This window comes from Natator depressus, chromosome 1 (genome assembly GCF_965152275.1).
Source record: "Natator depressus isolate rNatDep1 chromosome 1, rNatDep2.hap1, whole genome shotgun sequence".
NCBI classification, from domain to species: domain Eukaryota; kingdom Metazoa; phylum Chordata; order Testudines; family Cheloniidae; genus Natator; species Natator depressus.
This window is the reverse complement of record NC_134234.1, coordinates 334,618,223-334,642,744: the sequence shown is the minus strand read 5'-3', so window position 1 is coordinate 334,642,744 and position 24,522 is coordinate 334,618,223. Positions and strand designations below refer to the sequence as shown.

The 24,522-nt window shown below is 40.6% G+C and overlaps 1 protein-coding gene across 16 annotated transcripts in view; it reads left to right on the top strand.

Annotated features, from left to right (window-relative positions):
• Positions 1-24,522, top strand: part of CELF2 (CUGBP Elav-like family member 2) — a 694,215-nt gene that overhangs the window by 518,782 nt on the left and 150,911 nt on the right. For 15 of the 16 annotated variants that reach the window (XM_074942653.1, XM_074942656.1, XM_074942644.1 and 12 more), the window contains one exon: positions 9,006-9,202. In XM_074942653.1, coding sequence (XP_074798754.1) covers positions 9,025-9,202 — 178 coding nt within the window. In that variant the 5' untranslated portion in view covers positions 9,006-9,024. Of the gene's footprint in view, positions 1-8,698; positions 8,838-9,005; positions 9,203-24,522 lie in introns of those variants that run through there. The other variant, XM_074942657.1, reaches the window with a different exon arrangement.

Genomic DNA, 24,522 nt, shown 5'->3' with positions numbered 1-24,522 from the left:
TCTCGTAGAGCTCAGCAGTAAGCTGGTGGATGTGTGTGTTTGTGTGTCTGTGCCAGTCTTGGAACCTGTTAATCTAAAGTACTTCCTGCAATAATCATTTGGCTTTACTGCAGGGGAACTGGTACTGTTTTTCAAAACAAATGTTTTCCCCCTTCTTGGACATTGTGTCCCATTTACAACTAAGAAAATCCTTGTAAATCTCAGAATAACGTGGATAAATGCCATTCTGGAGAGACAACTCACTAAAATTGCACGTTGTTAGTTATTCCCTTTTAAAACAATTTTTTAAAAAAACCTTTCATATCTGGTGTCTGAAGTCTTTTGAGCCAAGGAAGAAGGAAATTGAGTAATAACTTAGTAAATGTTTAGCAATAAGTGTTTAGAATCTGTGGAGAGGCTGAGGTTGTTGACAAGAAAACAGATGCTCCTACATGATCTGAATTTTAAGTGCATGGCAGTATTCTAATTCAACTGCCGGCATGTCACAAGTATGTGAGCATTTTGGTGTAATCAAATTTTTAAAAAAGCAAAACCTGTTAATGCCAATAAATGTCTCCTGTCACACAGAAAAGAAGTACACTTCATTGTAAAAAGTGTCTAATTAGGAAAGCACAACATTAGTAATCATTGCCATTAATATTAAGTGGTCAGCTACCTCAAAATCGGTTACATTTTTTAAAAATATGTAAATTAGTGTTCCAAGTGCATAATTATGACTGCAGAACTACAAGAGCTCTTGCACTGATTATCTGAATTGCAGTAGTAACTAGAGGCCTTTGTTGGGGCCCCATTGTTTATGCTAGACACAATACAAACTTTTAAGCAACAAAGACACAGTCTCTGCCCCCAAAGAGTTTACAATCCCATGTGAAGACGCAACTGGAAAAGATGTGAAGGACTGAAACAAACTAGTGTACCGTAAGCAATGCCCATAGTTCACCACCATCCTAGCGGCGGTCAGCTGCCAGGCAGAGGTGCATTCTGAGAAAGGATTTGAAGAAGAATAAAGTTAGTGGTTTTTACAGACCTTGGTATCCTTACAACTAGAATGTCCAATTGAAAAACACGGAGACAAATATGTATGAAGCAACTGTCTTTGAGTAGGTCAACAGAAAGCAAAGAACAGGTCAACAGAAAGCAAAGAACATTAAAAAATGTAAAGCTCCCACAATGGGCGTTTGTTATGTCATGGCTTTGTGTGTATGTGAATCACTTCTCTCTGCAAGATAGAATAAGGCAGTCGGTAATTAAACTCACGTGTTAAGCTCTCCATAGCCATTGGCCACATGCCGTTACAGTTATAATGGTAATCAGCTATCTACACACACTAAACATCAAGGAGCAGAACTCTGAACCTTCAGCTCCTAAAGCACAGGTCTCTGCAACCTGAACTCTAAGTTTTTCCTTTAGCGATAGCTGTATGATGTATAGACTAGGATTTTTAAAAAAACAAAAACCTAAGAGTGTTAAACACCCAAATCAGTAGGCTCCTTCGAAAATCCATTTTAGAGGACTAGACTATTGAACACGTAAACAGAAGGAGTTGGTCCCCTCTCTAGGTTGATACATATGGTCAGTTGTGTGTATATAGTTGTTTATGCTATTGGCTGAGCTAGCAAAGCTATTTTATAAACTTACTAAGTAGAAGCCTTTGTCTGTTGGAGCTGAAAGGCGTATATTTTATTCCTCATGCTGCATATATGTGGGTAACTATACAAATTAGGCATGCATCCGATGAAGTGAGCTGTAGCTCACGAAAGCTTATGCTCAAATAAATTTGTAAGTCTCTAAGGTGCCACAAGTCTTCCTTTTCTTTATACGAATTAGGTGTCTGTGTATAGTATGTATGCATCTATAAATCATTACAAATGGTTCTAAGACAGAATGTGCAGGCATAGCTAACTGTAAGAGCTGGGATCTCTAGGTTTCTCTGATTTTATTAATTGATTTGAACATAGCTTTTTTGAAGATTTGATGCAGCAAATGCACAAAGGTTGCAGGTATATTGTTACTTGACTGCACAATTTAGGAAACATTCACTGTCCAAAAATATTACATTAACATAAAGTTAATCTGTCGTTTGACTTGGCAAAAGTACAAGGCATTCAGAGTTCAATCTGAAATCATGGCGTTAAACCAATCGGTTTTGACTAGACACATAAGCAGGGCTGGCTCTGCCATGCTGGCTAAGCAGCTGATGGCCTGGGGCAGTTAAACATCCAGTAACTGTTTGCATGGGTGACTGTAATTTGGTAGGGGCAGACATTGACAGGTTTGTCTTGGGCAGTAGAACTCCTAGAACCAATTTATGAAGCTGTAAATCCCCATAATAAAGGATCCTATTTGCTACAATATGTGCAGCAAGTTGAATAGTTAAGGTCCAATTGACAGAGATTATTGGGATTTTCCTTGTCTCTTCAGCTGCTCCTATAATAATAACGTATATCCAAGCCTTGCGTTGCATATGCTAAATTTGGATTCAGTGGTGAAACAAGAGAATATCTATTACAGCAACTGTGGTTTGCATGATACGGCGTTTTGCATGATATTACATAGCCAGAGATTTAGCAAATAGATCAGTGCCAGAAGCTGGGCTCTGCCAACACCTGAAGAAATGACTTATTGTGAATTATTTGGGAATAAATAATTAAATTTGTGAATTTTGAACTATTTGCTAGCCCAGTAAGAGGGATTTTCTCATCTACTGTCTTTCTAAAGCACTAACATGGCTGCAAATATTTTCTGCAAACCATGAAGGCAATCTGTGAAAAATATCTTTGCATTTATCATTCACTGCTTATTACTTGCTTATTATTAGACATTGGCAAGGAAAAAATAATATTGTAATGAACTGGTTCACTCAGAGCATTGCAAGTCTGGAGTTAAAATTGCAATCAAAATAGTTAATATGATAGTTTAAGTATGTGCCATTGACTACTGGATGGAGTCAGAACTGCTCAGCTGTTTGTCATAAACCATAATCTGTTAACAGAATGAGTAAGGGTCAGTGATTTGGGGGCTGAAGGGATGGGCGTTCTCTCTCTACTGCGTTGCTGTGAAGTTCCAACTGCCCTTGATATGCAGAATATAGTGAAAACATAAGAATGGCCATACTGCGTCAGACCATTGGTCCATCTAGCCCAGTGTCCTGTCTTCCGACAGTGGCCAATGATGGTGCCCCAGGGGGAATGAACAGAACAGGTAATCATCAAGTGATCCATCCCCTGTCGCCCATTCCCAGCTTCTAGCAACCTTGCAATTCTATGTAAATACCAGTTTGTTATACAAGCACCAGGGCAGCATGAATAGAGTTCCAAAGCAGAGAGGGGCATTATAAGTCTTGTATTACTTGTGTACAGTATGATGGCATGCACTGGAGTGAAAGCCCTGCAGTGCGCTGTTGTGTTAACGAGCTATGGTGTCAAATCTATTTAGCATTTGCTTTTATGGATACATATGGAACTTAATTTAATTAGAATAATGAAACATAGTGGTTTATAGGAGTGTAGCACAGGGTGTCACACCAAGAGATAGTGATGATTTGCAAAGAGGCATTCTTCTGACTGAATACATTTTGAACCACTGCTCCAGGGAAGTGCTTTGGGACAATAAGCTCCTGGAGGGGCCATCTTTTTCATGAGATGTTGTCCTGATCAAGTGTGGTTATTAAAAACCCAAAGGCACTTTTTTTATTTTATCGTGCAAGAGGCGGTGTCCCTGGGTGTCCTGGCCAAAATCCAATTTGGGTAATTACATCCTGCATCTATAAAATACCCCACCCCTCACAGTTTCAATTGGATATGATATTGTTCTTTACTTTCTGGCTCTCAACTGCTGTGTGGCAGTGCTGTGTGGTTTACGCCTCCATTGCATGTCACCCGAGGATGAAGTCATTCCTGCATATGGCAAGTTTGTAAAGCACCTTGTAATCCTTCCGGGTAAAAGGTGCTTATAAACCTATGACAATACAGTAATTTATATGGTCAGCACATCAGCTTTAACTATAAGGATTTCAGGGCAGGGACTGGCCCTTTTCTGTGTGGGCCCAGAACCCAACCCAATTGGTCCCCAATCCCAGTTGGGGCCTACGGGCACTAAACATTGACTACTATGAAACTAAAGTGCCTCTGTATTAAGTTGGATTTAATAGTTCGTTCATCTGCAGCCTGTTATTTCCTTATACATTTCCCAGCCTTTCTACGTCTATAGGGCATTAATACTGTCAAGCGCGGGGTGGCGGCTTAGTAATTTGTTTACAGTTAAGCCCGTGTTTTGTAGCCCTGCATCATAAAAGGAAAGGTAAATCTGGACAAAACATTAAAATAATTGGAGTCGGGTGAGGCTTGGGATGGGAAGAGGAGCTAACCAAAATAAAACTGTCAGAAAGGTTCACATCAGGCCAAGAAACGGGCCTGAACAGAAGCTATTTTGGTCACTGCCACTGACTGTTGAACAATTGGCTTGTTATTAATGGAAATGAGCCTAGACTGGTATCTTAAGATCCAGACCCAAACACTGTGGTTCCGGGGCCCATCTCTAATTAGTAATAAATTCACTCCCAGTAGATTTGCTGGGATTAAAAATAAGGGTGGGGTGCTGCTAGTAAACGTAAGTAATATCAAAACAATCCATCGCTCCTCAGAGAGTGGCCCTGTCAGCTTCCTGAAATGATGGAACAATAGGTAGGTTATTAGAAGGAAAATTGGCACAAATGGAGAGAAAGGATGCTCTGGCAGCAACCACAAGCAGTCAGCCACTCACTGGCTTAATCTCTGCCCTCAGGCTGCTCTCCACAATATAGATGACACCTTGTCAGTGATTAGTATAACGTGCTGGGTCACCCATGAGTCCAGTGGACTAAATTGGCCATTGAGGGAGGCTTACTGCAGTGCAGAGGCAGCTGGTCACATAACCTAAATTTTCTTTTCGATATATCATCATCTGGGTACTGACAGTAATTGTCATGGGATTCTGCTCTCGTTAGTGTGCCCTAGACACAGCTCCCTTTTGTGCTCACACTTTCAAGAAATAGTAGAGGCCTTAAGCTTTCCAGAGTATTGGTTTGTTTCCTCTTGGAAATAAAGTTTTGTGTGTGGTTTCTTTTTTTTTTCCTCGTTATTTCCTGAGTAAGGGGGAGACGGGAGAGAGCCACTTCCACTGAGTTCCGGTGTATCAGCAAAGCCAAGTGACAAAACCGCTCCTTCTCATTGATGACTAACAAGTCTCAGCCTAATACAAAATATTTTCTAGGCAAGAGAAAGTTAAGGGCCTAGGGATTTTTCCTCCTTTAGTTGCGGTTTCCTTTTTTAGGTTGTTTTTTGGGGGGGGAGGTGGGGTGGGGGGTGGGGGGGTCTTCTTGGAGATTATGCCATTCATCTCATCATCTGGACCATACCCTACTCAAAAGGACATTAATTATTTCCCCAAACAGACAATGTGATAGCTGAATCTTAATGCAGGTGTTTGTGGGATTGTGATTCTCAGCGTGTGCTCGGAGTAGATCGTAGGAATTGGATTAATGAAAACCAGTTCTTCCCCTCCCTGTTTTTCCCCCAGATGATTTGTCTTTATGATTGGTCCTAATGCATTAGCCTCCTATGGTGATGGGCTCTCTTGTAAAATCCTAAAATAGATTGTGGGCCCAAGGGATGTGTTAGCCTCAACTCTCATTGAACTCAGTGGCAAGTGAGAGAGCTCCAAACCTACAAGGGGGCATTCAGCACCTTCAAAGACTTGCCCATGTATGCCCACAGAAACATATCCTATTTATGTGGGTATAACTTGCCTACCCCCATTTTTTATTGGTGTCAATGTACTTTTAAGCCCAACACCACTGTTGCAAATAGGAAAACAATATAAACCCGTTGAACAGTTGGGTAAGTTTACGTGCACGAGGACAAATTTTGTTCTCCCTTCACCCACCTGCCGTGTCAATGAGCTTGCACAGGTGTTGCAAAGAAATGGTCACAGAAAGGTTTGAGTGACTTGCCCAAGATAATACAGTGAGTCAGTGGCAGAACCAAGAATGGAAACCCAAGAGCTTTAAATTCCATCGCTCAGTTGTTCGTTTAGGTCCTGATTCAGCAAAGCACTTCAGCAAGGGCTGAAATTTAAACTCAAAATCCACGTTCAGTAAAGCACTTAAGAACATGCTTAATTTTATCCCCCTTAAATTACATTAAAGTTAAGCACGTGCTTAGGTGCTTTGTTGAATTGGGATGGATTTAAACATATACTAAGGGCTTTGCTGAACCAGGGCCGTAATGATGACTGGGATTCATTGGAATGAACACCGACTTTTTGTGTTGTTGTGTTTTCTAAAGGTCAGTTCCAGTTGTTTCATTAGTCAGAAACAGAGCGGTGCCATCGCGTTGCCCATTGTTTTTTCCTCTTACCCAGAACAACTCTACCAATGTGTACACTTGTTATCCCACATCAGGTGCAACTTTGTGGCATAATTTTGACCTGATACCTTTGTGTGTGTATGTTGAATATACACACCAGAGGAGAAAAGGAGTGGAGAATATAACTTTTAATAATGAATTATGTTTGTTAATGTTTCTAAAATATTGCACGTGAACATAATGAGGAAAAAATCAAAGTGCAAGTAAATATGAGTGCAAAATAAAGTGCAAAATATATGAACCAATATAAAGACTATCAAAGTAGAGAATACATTACAGAAGTTAGCTAGTCAGTGTTTCTAAAATGGTATGAAATACATAAGGGGGAGGTTTTCAAAGGCCCAAATGGCAATTAAGTGTCTGAATCTAAATGATGGGGAGTTCAGTGTCTAATAGTCATTTATGTCTTTGAAAATCTCCTCTGAATAGGTAGATTTTTTTTTTAACTTTCAAAGGAAAGGCACTATGTAAGTGTGAAATATAGTTCCACAGTTCTCAATGCCAGAAGGGATCATTATGATCATTAGGTCTGACCTGCTGCATAATATTGGCCATAGAATTTCACCTAGCGATTCCTGCATCTAACTCTGATAAGTAAAGTATTGAGGCTCCAAACTTACAAGCTGCACTGTATGGGTGAACCCTTGCACCACATGGAATCCCAGGGCAGTCAGTGAGCCTCTGCATGGGTGGGGAAGGCTGCTTGCATGGAGAAGCTTGCAGGATTAGGGCCTTTGTTTTTTCTGCTGCATTATTTCTCTCTCGTTCATTATGCTGAAATGGATGGGTGATGGCAATGATCCCACAAATCTCCAAGGAGCCACATTAGAGTTCTTGTGATCAGTGAAAGAGCTTTGAAACTAAGAAGGGGTGTAAGACAAGCAAGAATATTTGTACATTAAAGACCATAGAAAGGGATGAGCAAAATCTTTTGTCCCTTATTTAGGCCAAACTCCTACTAGAATCCATAGGAATTTTGCCTGAGAAGAGACTTGCAGGTTTTTCACCTGTAGTAATTCAGGAAAGAGATGAGTCATTGAAGGATAATAAGTGAGTGAAGTTTATTCCATTGCCCATTGAGCCAAGTTAAAGACACTTGACAAAATGGATGATCGAACTTTTCATCATCAGTTTTGAAATGTGCTTTTCATGTAACTTTTTCTCCTTCCTTCAATAACTAAGAAAAGTGCAAAAGTTAATCTGGGCATATTCATGTGTTCAGGTGCACTGTGCTTCAGAGGAAGCGAACTACCAAAAACTGAATAATTTGTCTTTACCTAAATTTTAGCCCTAAGGCAGGGAAATTATGCAGGGCTTCAAAAAAAAAAAAAAAAAAGGTAAAATGTATGGCTTGGTCTTTGTGCAGTCTCCAGCCCCTGGGTGATATGGGTGTTCTCTTCTGGGCAGGTATCAGCTAGAGAACCTATGGTCCAAAGCCAAGATTTTCAAAAGTGACGGGTGATTCTCGGTGGCTCAGTTTTTAGTTGATCAACTTTTGACATGCCTTAAAGGGGCCTGAGTTTCAGAGGATGGGTGCTCAGCACTTTCTGAAAACCAGGCCACTTTAAGGTGTGTCAAATTGTTCACCCAAAATCACTACTAGTTACTATTGGAAATCTTGGTCCAAGAAAATAGTTTTTGAAATGATTATTGTTAATTACCAGTGGTGACTTGAGTTTTATGCATTTTACCTTTATTCGGTATATAAAATGATTTGTTTTCCTAACATTTAGGAAAAGTTGTACTCTGTGATATGCAATTTTCCTGCTCCAACAAGTTCAAAATTATCAGCAAGAATAATTTTTTTTTTCAAAATGCATAGTTGTTTCAAACGCAAATGCACATCTGGAAATTAGATAGGGTAGGGAATTTATGGGGTGTGAACGATTTGAAACATGTAATGTTATTTACATGGTGCTAAACTTTTTGAAGCAGTATTTTCATTTTCTGAACAAAGCAGGCAATTCTGTAACCGTCTTCCCCTTCTGAATTGTGCTCTTTGTTTCGGGGTGCACCCATTCCCTTTTTAAAAGTGTAGGCAACTAATCGGCAGCAACCAGCCACATAGCTGGAGTGTTTTCCATTCTAGGCAATATTATCCTAATTTGATGCACACATGGATGCTTCACACAATCTGCAAATTCATCGCTGGCATCTTGCATTAGTCATCTGACAGATTGCCAAGCATTTCATATTCCTTTCATGTGACTTATTACCACACACACACACACACACACACACACACCCTTATTTCTGTCAATAGCTGGTTTGGTGCTGTTTACAGCAGCCGTATTTAGAAATCTCCACTTATTCATAATTATCCTTCACTTTAAGATGCAAAAGTACTGGCTCGTGGCTTGTATTTTCCAGGTCTTTTCTGCTATAACAGTATTAAGCAGCAGTCTGCAGTGAAAACCAGTCTCAATGAAAAATGTAATGCTGTTTTGCATTGTTTTTGTTCATAACATTTATACTGTTAATTAAGCAGAGTTTTTCCCCCATTGTGCCCTGTTGACATCTTTTTCTGCATCTACTATACATCAAAAATGCTCAGTCTCCTAACTATGCCTGTTATTTTTGTCTCTTTGTTCCGCTTTCTAGTAACGGCACAGCTAACAAGATGAATGGAGCTTTGGATCACTCAGACCAACCAGACCCAGATGCCATTAAGATGTTTGTTGGACAGATCCCACGTTCATGGTCGGAAAAAGAGCTAAAAGAACTTTTTGAGCCTTATGGAGCTGTCTACCAGATTAATGTTCTCCGAGACAGGAGTCAGAACCCACCCCAAAGCAAAGGTACAGTAGTAAGATTGTGTTTGTTTACTTTCTGTTTCAAAACTCTCGTTATGTGCCTTCAGGATTTCGTAAGGGATGTCTGTTTTTTGAAGCATACTGTATTGAGCCAGCCAGAGACCTAAGAGACGAGAACTTCTGAATACCTATAGATTACTGGCTACCTCCTCTTCGTAAATTGTAGTTTAAATATCTGTTATCTTGAAGAGACCATTCTGACTGCACAAAATATAACAAAAGAGTGCAGCCCTACTGTAAATTATTATTGCCGAGAGAAATGGAAACCTGAGTGGTCCGTTTCCTTGGATTAGCTCATGAAAAATATAATGTTCCACTTCCTTTCACTTACTCTCTCAGCACCACAGGTGGGAATAATTTGAGGGCTTTAGTAGGAGAGAGCACAATGCTGGGCTCCTACTACATCACCTCTCTGGAGGCAATAAAAGAAGTCCTGCCTCATTTCCAGATTTCTGATTTCTCTCCTGAGGTCACATTAGGGACTAGCTCAGTTGCTGTTACTTATCCAGAAGATAGCTTCCCTTTGTCTTCATTTTTGATGTATATGTAATATATTTATCCTTATCTCTATATTTCTCTGAGTTATGTATATATGTATATAGGTATGTATCTATCTGTGTGTCACAGAATACTTTTCCTCAGATAAAATCCCCTTTGTTGTTTAGTATTTTTGGCATTTTCTGATCGTCTCCAGAATGTGTGCGCTAAATTTTTAGCGATGTTACAAATAATGAGTGTTCGCCTTCAGGCACTGGATCCCTCCAGATGTGTACCCGTGCCTGTTCCTGGCAATACTTGATGTTTTTCATCTGACCACACCTTTAAAACACACATTCTGTGGAGAACATCAGAAAGGGATTTTATAGGCCAGCAGCTGATTAACAGGGCTGAGCAACACTCTGTAAAGATTCCCATTCAAGTGGAGGTGATCACTATCCTCTGAGTCAGGATCAAAAATTTTGGATGTTCCCATGTCTTGTAGCAAGCTCATCTGTATATGCTCGGTCAGAATTTTCTTTTCTCTCCTGCGGCAATGGTACTGGCAGGTGTAACAGGGTCAGCTCTCTTTGACCTTTCTCCTTACTGCTTCCCACCCCTGATAAACCAGCAGGACAACTTAATCTGTCCTTGTATATTTTCTATAGTGCCACTGGTGCTTTTGCTGATGCCCTACGTAGATTACATCTGCTCACCAGGCATCAGGTAGCCATATAGGAAGAGTAGCATACAATTTATGTAACTAATAAAATTTCAAGTTCTAGCATTTGAAACTGCAGCTTTGATTGGTACCCATAAAACTGAAGGCATTTTCTTCTTGCAGCATCGGTGCCGTTCTCCCACCGTTGGCTCTACATATTCTGTAAGCAAACAGAAGATGATGTATCTTAGTGAATAGACCCCTGCTATCCTAGCAGAGTTTTCTCATTATGTATTTTTTTTCTCTAATGCTAGTTAACAGGTCAGGCAATTGGATTTACTGCAGCCCATGCCACTATGGATGAGCAGACGCCTGCTTAGTGTAAACCACCGCAGTGCTGAACTTTGAAGCTGGCTTTATTTAAAGAGGTGATTCCTGACTCTCAGAAAAGCTTTCCCACTAAGCAGAAAATGAAGTGAGGATGGCATTGTAGTGAGCCTGAAGAAGCCCATTTCTTTGATGTTTCCCATTGTTCAATACCTGTCTGTCAGGCAAGTTGAGGGTATGAATAAACTTCACAGACTAATTCTCAAGACTTTATTAGTCCCCTCCCAATCAATCTTTTCTCTAGAATGCTGGTCTTTCTTTTGGCTGTTGTTCTCAGCCAGGGGAGCAGGAGAATTATGTCCACTACATTTTTTTTTAAATGCTGAGTGAGTTTAATCCCAGCAAAAGCCAGACAAAATTCTGCAGACTTAAATTCTGGTGATACAGCAGCAAGCTGCCCCGCCAGTGAGTTCTTCCTATAGAAACCACCTCTGGGGTATGGAAATGTGGCCCCAAGCCTATTCAATCCTTGCTCTGCCAACGAGGGTGCTTGCTGTAGACACCTCTTCAAGTTCTGGTTGGGCACTTCTCCTCTAGGAACAAGACCTAGATTTTCTTAACCCAGTTATACATGGGTTTCTGTTTGCCTGAGTGAAGGTTAGAAAATACGCATTATAATCAGGAAAAATCTCTTTTTACTGAAGGCTGTTTCTAATATTGTCTGTGTCAACAACACACGGGAAACACTTTGCCACATTTTAGAAGCAGGGACAGACTTTAGAGTTGGTTTATTCTGAGGGGTGCACTAAATCAGTGCCTGCAGACTACTCAACCACTCAAACCAATTCTTATTTGAGATAGATGGGTTGGAACTGGGTTGCTGGCTACCCAGAATCTCTTGGGATTGCCTAGAGTTTTATGGGATAACATGTCTTGTAAGGTTTCAGAGTAGCAGCCGTGTTAGTCTGTATCCGCAAAAAGAACAGGAGTACTTGTGGCACCTTAGAGACTAACAAATTTATTTGAGCATAAACTTTCGTGGGCTACAGCTCACTTCATTGGATGCATAGAATGGAACATCTAGTAAGAAGATAGATAGATAGATATACACACATACAGAGAACATGAAAAGGTGGAATAAGAGGCTAATTAATTAAGATGAGCTATTATCAGCAGGAGAAAAAAACTTTTGTAGTGATAGTCAAGATGGCCCATTTAGACAGTTGACAAGAAGTTGTGAGGATACTTAACGTGTACATGGCAGAGCGGCATTGCTGGCACATATCATATTGGTAGATATGCAGGTGAATGAGCCCCTGATGGCGTGGCTAATGTGATTAGGTCCTATGATGATGTCACTTGAATAAATATGTGGACAGAGTTGGCATCGGGTTTTGTTGCAAGGATGGTTTCCTGGTCTGTCTTGCTTACAGACAGCCCCCGAACCTGAAGCAAATATTCTCCAGCAACCACACACCATGCAACAAAAACACTAAACCAGGAACCTCCACATCTACCAATGCAATATATGCCATCATGTGCCAGCAATGCCCCTCTGCCATGTACATTGGCCAAACCGGACAGTCTCTACGCAAAAGAATAAAGGGACACAAATCTGACATCAGGAATCATAACATTCAAAAACTGGTAGGAGAACACTTCAACCTCTCTGGCCACTCAGTAACAGATTTAAAGGTGGTAACTTTGCAACAGAAAAGCTTCAAAAACAGACTCCAACAAGAAACTGCTACGCTTGAATTATGATGCAAACTAGATACTTGGGTTTGAATTGAGACTGGGAGTGGCTGGGTCATTACACATATTGAATCTATTTCCCCATGTTAAGTATCCTCCCACCTTCTTGTCAACTGTCTAAATGGCCCATCTTGATTATCACTACAAAGATTATTTCTCCTGCTGATAATAGCTCCTCTTAATTAATTAGCCTCTTATTCCACCTTTTCATGTTCTCTGTATGTGTGTATATCTATCTATCTTCTTACTATATGTTCCATTCTATGCATCCGATGGAAGTGAGCTGTAGCCCACGAAAGCTTATGCTCAAATAAATTTGTTAGTCTCTAAGGTGCCGCAAGTACTCCTGTTCTTTTCATGTCTTGTAAGTATAGCTTGTGATGGCAATAGAACAACTCCCTGTTTTGCATTGCAAGGTCATGGCTTTGTGTCATGTACAACAACATCATGACTGGGCAAGATCAAGAGATTACTACTTTACGTTCTTCAGGATGTGAATTGCAAAAGTGCAAATGCTGGTTGCCATTAGTACCTGTTTTTAAGCACTCCGAATCTAAACGTTGAATAGTGCTTGGTTTTAGGAAGCCTTCACTCCTGCTAGACTAGGGCCCTGTATTTCTGTTAGCTTGGCCAAAGAGATTTCTCTGGTTTGGGCATGAGATCTCTCTGATGAGCTGTTTGTCAGGCTGCAATCTGTGCCTTTTACAACTCTGTCAAAAATAACTAAAGGCTAATTCTTTCTCCTCTGCTGTCATTAAGACAGCCTTCTGTACCCTCTAATCATGAATGTCCTAGTTCACTCATCTCCTAGCTTTTTGTTCCGCTTGCAAATTTTACATAGCTGAAGTTGGAGGAGGAGGAGACAGGAGGAAAGAAGCACTTTACACTTCAGAGAAGTACCTATTTCTCTTTTAGAGTACATGTTGCTCTCTCATTACATGAGATGTAGAAGCTATATCTTAACCACTTGTAGCCATTAAAGATCCCATGGGACTTTTTAAAAGAGCAAGGGCAATTTAAATTCCTCCAACCTAAATTTCTCTCATATCTTCAGTTGGATTTAAATTATGTTCAGCCCTACTCTCTGTCCTCAACATCTTGTGAAACATTGTTAATCATCTGTTGTCTTCTATACCAGGGGTGGCTGCGCGGCAGTCCTTGGGATCATGGTGTTCTCTCTTTAGGTACCAATCTGGTGGAGCATTTGAAGGGTTTGCATCTCTCCATATTATTCTGGGGGATTGAAGAGTTCATAAAATTTGACTACATTACCCTTTTTTTCCTCCTGTAGCTTATACCCACCATGTGTTGCTTTCCACCACAAGAGAAATTCAGAGAGTAAAAATATAAAATGTTCTAAAGAGAGTTAATAATATTGAGTTAAACTTTTGAACTTATCCTATGCAAGTGGGTTCAAAATTTAGGCAGAACAAATTTATCTGTTCCCTGATAAGGTATGTGCACTTCACATACTTTATATTGATGGAAAGATGCCAAACTTCTTGTAGTTTTTGTTAATGAGCCTTTTATAACACTACAAATGGACACAACCCTTCACAAATCAAAGTAAGATGTGGTGAAGATTTCCCTTCTTCCTCTCCTCTTCCAAGATCTCCTTTATTCCATTGCCTTGCTGCTTGAGAATAGAGAAAAGCTGGACAGAACTACACTTTTCCTCTGGAATATGATGGGTGGGGGGACTTGGGCTCAGAATTTACTTAGAACTCTCCAGCTTATATCCACCTGTACTAAGGAAAGGAATATTGTGGAAAACAGAGACACTGTCTTGTAGTGAGTAAACCTGTGTAATCCATGTAGCCTTTTACAGATTAAGAGAGGGGCTGCTGTGTGAACAATGAGGTGTTCTAGTAAAAGGCTGGTACTATGTATTACCCTACTTCACATGGTAGTTTGTCTACTGGCAGGCAGGTTTCAGAGTAACAGCCGTGTTAGTCTGTATTCGCAAAAAGAAAAGGAGTACTTGTGGCACCTTAGAGACTAACCAATTTATTTGAGCATAAGCTTTCGTGAGCTACAGCTCACTTCAGTGGGTTTTGATAACACAAGGTGCATGTGCTACAGGTGTGAGGAGATGGATGAGTAAAGCATGCTGTGTACAAAAACTGTTTGTCATTCTTTGTTATCTAAGATAACAGGATACTTATGGCCAAATCAAGACGCTACAGTGCTGGAGAGGGGATCAGGTGCACCACTATGCAGGTTCCTTGGGAGTTCGCATGCTTGCAGAAGCCAGGTGCAGTCACAACATCTTCGGGGGCACTGGAGTGAAGCATTATGGCCAATCTGATTCAGATGCACGAGTCTGAGAGGGATAGGGACAAAGGGGCCATCCCTTCTCCCTCCTTCCCCAGTGCACCCATTAGCTATCAATCTGTGCTCTGGCAGAGCAAAAGAGGAGCCCAGGCCGCAATGGCCCAAAGGGGGCATGCACAAGGGGGTACACAGATATGTCACCATGCTCCTCCCATAAATTCACCTCTACTGTGTGCTTCTCAGACCTGGAGAAGCTAAGCAAGCAGTCTACGCCTATCTAACAGGAGTCATTGGCTGTCAGTGAGAATGCTTCACTCCAGTGCCCCCGAAGATGTTGTGACTGCACCTGGCTTCTGCAAGCATGCGAACTCCCAAGGAACCTGCATAGTGGTGCACCTGATCCCCTCTCCAGCACTGTAGCGTCTTGATTTGGCCATAAGTATCCTGTTCCCTATCCATAACTCCCCTGTGGTCTAAAGCCACATGCTCTATATATGGAATAGCTTTTAGCTATCAGTTCTAATGTGTTCTGCTAATGCTAGATAGAACGATCTCTAGAACCCTTGAGCTAATAAATGCCACAGATCATAAGTTCTACAAACTTAAATGATGCCATGTGTGCGCATGTGTGTATGCTTTGTAGAGCTCATTGAGGCTTAAATAAACTCCAGTCTTCTGACTTTGTGTACAGTACAGTAGCATATTCTAGGTAGCATGTATAAGAAATTGTAGTGATCACCATTTCAAAGTTAACATTTTATACCTTTAGGAAACAGCTATTCTACACAGTGTGGTAATGGTGTTTTTTAAAGGCAAACACTTATATTTCATAATATATTAAATGCCAATTTATAATGCTATAAAAAGATATCTTGTTTTTAGGCACAAGTAGAAGGGGGCAGAGTTAAGGTTGCATTATCAACTGCGACACTGGCATTTCTGACTCTTGGATGCTCAATTTCTAAACCTTAAAGAGCATTCACTCCAAACTTATGCATGGGATATACACAACAGTATAAAATATAGTATAGATGTGAGCTGATTTCAAAAAAGCTAATTCTTATTTTACAAATCTGCTGGAGTTTTCAAAGAGGTTTCTCAGAAAGTGGACATGTGTGAAATTGTGTATATAATCTACTTAGATTTCCCAGGAGCAGTTCACACAGTGTCACACAGGAGACTAATACACAAAGCTGCTAGCAAAGCAGAGAAGGGGCTGTTTTCAAATGGAGAAAGCAACCAGTTATGTGATCGAGGGCAGATTTGAACAGGGAAAGGTTATGGGTCAGGGAGAAAGGGGATGAAGATTGGAGAACCATGGGGATTGGTATTGGAGATCGATATTTTTTTTCACTTTGTATGTAAATGACTTTGAAGAAAGGACCACTAACGTTATCCAAGTTTTTGGATAATACAAAATGGATTGGATGGGGGAAGAACCAGCAAATAACGTGGAGAAAGGGAGCAGATACAAAGGAGTCTGTCTGGATAAAATGACCCAGGAAAAACAAGAATAAATTTGAGATTTGAGTCATAGTATATGTTAACCTAACACATTTTGCAGATTAAAGAGCAGGAGAAGGATTTTGAGGAGTCATAAAAGCTAGAGCCATGAAAGGACTAGCATGATGCATTGTATGACTGTGGTCAAAGAGGCACTGAGCAAGCAATGCACAGAACACAATTTAAAAGGAAATACTGTAACACTTAAAAAGGGATTTTTTTTTAAAGATCATGTTTTAACTACTGTTCCTAATATTTAGAACCATTCTATAGAAAACCATCAAGGGCAGTGGTCCAAAGGAGAGTATCATGAATCATAACAGGTCTGGAAGGGTTAAGCTATGGTGAAAGGGCTACAAGGGTTAACTTGAGAGGGTCTTGGAGGGTTGTTTAACAAGAAGGTGGAGAAGAGAAAAGCGGTGGAAAAATTCAGGACTGTACTTGGCTTTTGGGACATTAAAAGTTATAGGGGAATCTGATGGAAGTTTTGCAATGTGCTAAAGTGCATAGTGAGGGTAGAAATAGATAAGCTCTTTCCATTAATATTAAACCCTGAGACGACACAGCATAGACTTGCGGATTTTTAAGAGCAGGTTGGACAAACACCTCTCAAGGATGGTCTAGATAATGCTTAGTCCTGCCTTGAGTGCAGGGGACTGGACTCGGTGACCTCTCGAGGTCCCTTCCAGTTCTATGATTCTATGATAGAGAAACAGCAGGCAAAAAAAGCGTTTAAACCAAACTCTGCCCCCTTCCCCTCCATGCTGAGGACAGGATGTTCTTCCACCAGGGGAATCAGAGAATATTCCTCAAGAAAGTTATTCCTTCCACCAGTATTTCAGAGTGCTGCTTCTGATACACAGAGCAGCACCCAACCTGAGCACTGCCCCCAGGTACCCGGTAAGGTAAGGTTTCCTCACTTAAGCAGCTAACAGGATAGAATGGCAAGTCCTTTGTGGGCCCAGCTGACAGTTGGTGATCCGCATTCAGTTTGATGAAGGTCTGAGCCTTCTTGTGACCCATGATATTTTTGCACTGCATGGAGGTGGGGGACAGATGAGGCTAATTTCCTGTCACATATGTGACTGTGAACTTGTCTCCATAAATCTGCCTCATCGTAAAATCCAGTCATGGTTTATTGCAAAAGAAGGAACTGCATCAAAACCGACCGAAAGCCCACTGGCAGTCGGAGACAACTTCATTGGTGAGCACAGCTCAAGAAGATGTTGTAAAATGAGAGTTATTTAAAATGACCTGTAAAGGGGAATGGTGGGTTTGCCTTTTTTTGCTGATGTTTGGTATACAGAGGGAGCCTGGAAAAGATGTTTTCTGCTTGATTTTCGAAATTAGAAATTTAGATCTTGTTCTCCTTGTATCTCTGGATGAGTGGAGAAGCAACACTTTAATAATCTTTTCGTTCTGTGTTTGTACAGCACCTAGCGCAATGGAGTCCTGATCCATGACTTGGGCTCCTAGGTGCTACCGTAACACAAAAGAAGAATACATCTCAAGAGAGGGAAAGAACAGCTTGTTTGCACAGGCTTGTCTACACTATTTTAGTACTGATTTAACTATATTGATTGAAAACTTTCCGGGAATCTCCAAAAATAGGCTATACCGATAAAAGCACCTTTACCTGCATCCACACTAAGGGATTGCACCCGTTTAGCTGTATTGGTTTCTAACGCAGCATGGTTAAATTGGTAGAAAAACTGTGGGTTGACCAGCCCTTAGAAGAGAAGGGATATATAGTCAAGGTAACCAGGTCAGCTACCTCTGGAGCACCTCCTTAAAGCCTGAGGTGGCTCTGTTGTAACCCTGCTTCGGTTTCCCTGGTCCATAGGACACCTTCTGCACTCCACATCACAGACCAAGATATTCAAAACAAGGTTTCCCTACTGGAGTCCAGTGTATTAAGTCCCGCCAACAAGACGGTATAAATGGAATTCAAAACAAAACAAAAAGTCTTCAGCCCAGTCTCCGGCTGCCACAACCCATCCTCCCTGCGGGTCTGTCTTCCTGCTCACCCAGCAGTGATTGCCAGGAGTTTAGCCTTCTCACCCTGGAGAGGAACCAAGACCCTCTCTGCCTTCTCTATAGGCCACCTCCCTAGCCTTTGCACTGGCCTCGTTTTTTATATATCCTAGGCCTGATTGAGTTCCATGACCCACTGGTCACATGACCTTCTCCATTTTCATCACTTGGGAAGGTGAGCTGATCTTGTCACAGGTAGGGATAAGGCTCATCTCTCCTTGAGGGGGTCAGCCAACCTGTGACAGTCGGACTGTTTGCAACTTTGACTTTTGTTAACAACTATTTAATTCTAACCTCTAAGAAACACTTGGGAGAAAGGAAGGTTATGTTAAGGGATCGTTGTCCCTGCCTTTTCAATTCAAGGATGAGATATGTCCCAATCTATATCTGAGACCCCCAGGAAGCCCAGGGAAAGTAGGGAAAGTCCAATTTAGCACTCCTAACATTTCTAAGGAGAAAAAAAACAGAAATTCAGTATTTTATTTATTATAAAGAAGAGAAAAGGGGCACAAAGCCTCTTTTAAAAATTCTTTTCAGATTACCTTTCAATTCAATTGCAGGGTAATGGGGGAGAAAAGTTAAAATGTTAAAACTATCATTTCTCCCAACTGAGATTGCTCTGGGGGAAAAAAGCATATTGCACCGATATTGATCAAGAAAACTGAGTAGATAAGTATTATCTTCTTTGAAGTTAGAACAGATCTTGTCAAGTAATTAAGACCCAATATTTATTTGTGGGGTATTTTGTAATATCTTTACAAAATCAAATATGATTAGAAATGTTTTCATAAATGTAAAAGGATAAATCTATGAACATATATATTTAATGTATGCATTGCCCTGCCCTGTTGATAACACACAGAAGAGTTAACAACATCATGCTAGGACACAAGACTAGGAATATGAAATTGTATATAAACAAAAATGAAAACAACCAGTCTAGTTTCATTTTCCAAGCTGAATAAAATGCAAAAATATCCATAAAGGCAAGTTGGCAGGGCCTGATGATACTCATCCTAGGATATGTAAGTAACTAAATGAAACAATCTTGGAACTATTAGTAATTTTTTTCCAGAACTCATGGAGGATGGGTGAGGTTCCAGAGGACTGGAGAAGGGCAAACATAGTAACTATCTTTAAAAATGGGAACAAAGAGGACGCAGGGAATTTTAGACCAGTCTGCCTAACTTTCTTACCTGGAAAGGTACAGCAACAAATTATTAAACAATCAATTTGCAAGCACCTCAGTGATGATAGATTTATAAGATATAGCCAGCATGGATTTGTCAAGAAACAATCATGCCAAACCAACCTAATTCCCTTATCTTGATATTTAATAATACTTTTGACACAGTCCCACATAACATTTTCATCAGCCAACCAGGGAAATGTGATCTAGATAAAATTACTATAAGGTAGGTACACAACTGGTTGCAACTCTGACATCATCATCAAAAAGGCTGACAAAGGAGATGCTGTAGTCATCATGAATAGGTCGGAATATGAACAAGAGGCTGCTAGACAACTCTCTGACACCACATTCTACAGGCCATTACCCTCTGACCCCACTGAGGATTACCAAAAGAAACTACACCAGCTGCTCAAGAAACTCCCTAAAGAAGCACAGGAACAAATCTACCCTTTACACCCCTAGAGCCCCGACCAGGGGTGTTCTACCTGCTACCCAAAATCCATAAACCTGCGAATCCCTGGACGCCCCATCATCTCAGGCAATGGCACCCTGACAGCAGGATTATCTGGCTATGTAGACTCCCTCCTCAGGCCCTATGCTACTATCACTCCCAGCTACCTTCGAGACACCACTGACTTCCTGAGGAAACTACAATCCTTTGGTGATCTTCCAGAAAACACCATCCTGGCCACTATGGATGTAGAAGCTCTCTACACCAACATTCCACACAAAGATGGACTACAAGCCGTCAGGAACAGCATCCCTGATACCATCACGGCAAACCTGGTGGCTGACCTTTGTGACTTTGTCCTCACCCACAACTATTTCAGATTTGGGGACAATTTATACCTTCAAGTCAGCGGGACTGCTATGGGTACCCGCATGGCCCCTCAGTATGCCAACATTTTTATGGCTGACTTAGAACAATGCTTCTTCAGCTCTTGTCCCCTTACACCCCTACTCTACTTGTGCTACATTGATGATATCATCTGGACCCATGGGAAGGAGGCCCTTGAGGAATTCCACCAAGATTTCAACGATTTCCACCCTACCATAAACCTCAGTCTGGACCAGTCCACACAAGAGGTCCACTTCCTGGACACTACAGCGCTAATAAGCGATGCTCACATAAACACCACCCTATACTGGAAACCTACTGACCACTATACTTACCTACATGCCTCCAGCTTTCATCCAGACCACATCACATGATCCATTGTCTACAGCCAAGCTCTAAGATACAACCGCATTTGCTCCAATCCCTCAGACAGAGACAAACACCTACAGAATTTCTATCAAGTGTTCTTAAAACTGCAATACCTACCTGGTGAAGTGAAGAAACAGATTGACAGAGCCAGAAGGGTACCGAGAAGTCACCTACTACAAGACAGGCCCAACAAAGAAAATAACAGAACGCCACTAGCCATCACCTACAGCCCCCAACTAAAACCTCTCCAAGCAATCATCAAGGATCTACAACCTATCCTGAAGGATGATCCCTCACTCTCACAGACCTTTGGAGGCAGGCCAGTCCTCGCTTACAGACAGTCCCCCAACCTGAAGCAAATACTCTCCAACAACTACACACCACACAAGAAAAACACCAACCCAGGAATCAAACCCTGGTACAAACCCCGGTGCCAACTCTGTCCACATATCTATTCAAGGGACACCATCATAGGACTCGACCACATCAGCCACACCATCAAGGGCTCATTCACCTGCAAATCTACCAATGTGATATGTGCCAGCAATGCCCCTCTGCCATGTACATTGGCCAAACCAGACAGTCCCTATGCAAAAGAATAAATGGACACAAATCTGACATCAGGAATTATAACATTCAAAAACCAGAAGGAGAACATTTCAGTCTCTCTGGTCACTCAATAACAGACCTAAAAGTGGCAATTCTTCAACAAAAAAACTTCAAAAAGAGACTCCAACTTGAAGCTACAGAACTGGAATTAATTTGCAAACTGGATACCATCAGATTAGGCCTGAATAGAGACTGGGAGTGGTTGGGTAATTACAAAACATAAACTTAATTTCCCCAATACTAATTTCTCCCCACTGTTACTCACACCTTCTTGTCAATTGTCTGTAATGGGCCACTCTCTTACCACTTTAATAGTTATTTTTCCTCCCTTGGTATCCTGCTGTTAATTGATGTATCTCGTTAGACTGACCTCACACTTGGTAAAGCAATCCCCATCCTTTCATGTATTTATACCTGCTCCTGTATTTTCACTCCATGCATCTGATGAAGTGGGTTCTAACCCACAAAAGCTTATGCCCAAATTAATTTGTTAGTCTCTAAGGTGCCACAAGGACTCCTCATTATTTTTGTACCTAAAGAGTAGTAATCAGTGGTTTGCAGTCAAACTGGGAGAGCATATCAAGTACGGTTCCATAGTGGTTAGTCCTGGGTCTGCTTCTAGTCAATATTTTAATTGGTGACTTGGATAATGGAGTGGAGAGTATCCTTATACAATTTGCAGATGACGCCAAGCTGGGAGGGGTTTCAAGCATGTTGGAGAACAGGATTAGAATTCAAAATGACTTGACAGATTGAAGAATTGGTCTGAATACAACAAGATAAAATTCAATAAAGATACATGCAAAATACTTCACTTACGAAGGAAAAAATCAAATGCACAGCTACAAAATGGGGAATAACTGGCTAGGTGGTAGTACTGCTGAAAAGGATCTGGGGGTTATAGTGGATCACAGATTGCAGATGAATCAACAGTGTGATGCAGTTACAAAAAAAGGCTAATATAATTCTGGGATGTATTAACAAGAGAGTTGTATGTAAGACACAGGAGGTAATTGTCCTGCTCTACTCAGCACTGATGGAGCCTCAGCTGGAGTATTGTCCAGCTCTGGGCACCATACTTTAGTAAAGATGTGGATAAATTGGAGAGAGTCCAGAGGAGAGCAACAAAACTGATTTTAAAAAAAAGTTTTTAAAAACCTGACCTATGAGAAAAGGTTAAAAAAAACTGGGCATGTTTAGTCTTGAGAAAAGAAGGCTGATTGGGGTCCTGATAACAGTCTTCAAATACATTAAGGGCTGGAGATCAATTGTTCTCCATGTCCACTGAAGTTAGGACAAGAACTGATGGGCTTAATCTGGAGCAAGGGAGATTTAGATTAGCTATTAGGAAGAATTTTCTAATGCTAAAGGTAATTTATTCGCTGGAATGGGCTTCCAAGGGAGGTTGTAGAATACCCATTATTGGAGGTTTTTAGGAACAAGTTGCAAAAGCACCTGTCAGAGATGCTCTAAGTTTCCTTGGTCCTGTCTCAGCACAGGGAGCTGGACTTGATGACATCTCGAGATGCCTTCCAGCCCTACATTTCTATGATTCTGTAATTTGTGTCAAGTGTAGTAAGTCCCTGATGCTGCAGGCACTTGCTTATCTGAGTTAGTCAATGGAAATAAGGGACGTAGGACACAATGTAATACTCGTGAATAAAATCACTTAGATGTTCAAGCATGGAACCTACATTTTTTAAATGTATTTCAACTGTAATCATCTAAGATTTTGTTAGCAACACAGATAGGGAATTTTTATTAAAATCTCGAATTTTTGTCTCTAACACTGAGAGTCATTCACTCATAACATCATAATAGTAAAATCTGTGAAGGATGTGGGGGCCAGATTACCATCTTTACACAGTCTGGCTGGGCATTGGGCTCTGGGGAAGAAAATATTGAGAAATGTTCAGAGGACAAAAAAGAAGTGTGTTATAGGATAATAGTGAGCCTGTACTTCAGACTGTATGCAGCCTCTAGATCTAAAATGTCTAAGTCTTTCTACCATAAGAATAACACTCACAACACTAGGACCCCATCGACTCCTAAACCCCTACCTACCAACCAATCAAGAACCATCCACTTATTTCACAGAGGCCAGCAAATAACTTCCTAATGGTCAAGCCTGTCAACAACAATCTGGTTGGGCTGAATTCGAAGCAGCGACCTATAGGGGTAGCGCTGCTTATCTCATATTAATCCCAAATCACCCCACTCAGAGAGTGAGACATTTTAAAGAGTCTAGGTCTTTCTAATCTCTTATAAAAACACTTTGAGAAAAGCTGGTGCCTACATTAAAGCTGAATGTTTCCAGTAGATCTTTTGGGGTTTTCACTGTACCTAATTACTGTCTAATCTATGCCCATGAGCACACAGTTTTAAATTGGACATGGCAGACTCTCACTCTGCAGATGCATAAATTCATTATTATTTGGAAAGAGAGAGAAACTCCATTCTCTACTACACCGTGGTTTTAATTTAAAATAACCACTATTTTTGAGGGTATCACACACTCCTTTAGAAGAATAAAATGAAATACTGAGGAAGATGCTTATATATAATAATCCATGTCTCTTATTTGCCTAACTGAATTTGTGTGAATTTATATGTCAAAAGAATAATTGAACAGTTTTTGTAGATCAAGATGTCAGGCTTCCAATTTCACATTCAGGGAGCTGTCCAATGAGTGAACTGTATGGTAGTGTATGGTGGATTCATATAATGTATAATATGAGTAGGTTTGGAAGGATTAGATTTTTATTGGTAAATGATAGTAACCATCAATTTCATCGTATACACACGAACGAATGAAAAAATATTTCTGTGGGTGATAATCGGAATTTACAGAGAGGCAAAGTAAGAAAAATGCTACTTGACAACTTAGTAGAGTTTGATTTAAGGGTATTTACTTTGTATGTTTTGACATGTGTTTTAACGGTTATAAAGCTTTAACTTTTTGAATCTCAACATCTACTGTCATTAAATAATTATTTTGATCCTTCCATAATTTCCTGCAACTGTGAAAATTTAAATTGATAAAAATAGAAAATACAGTAAAATCTCAGAGTTATGCGCACCAGAGTTATGAACTGACCAGTCAACCACACGCCTCATTTAGAACCAGAAGTACACAATCAGGCAGCTGCAGAGACCAAAAAATAAATAAATAAATAAAAGCTAATGCAGTACAATACTGTGTTTAACGTAAACTATTAAAAAAAAATAAAGGGAAAGCAGCATTTTTCTTATGCATAATAAAGTTT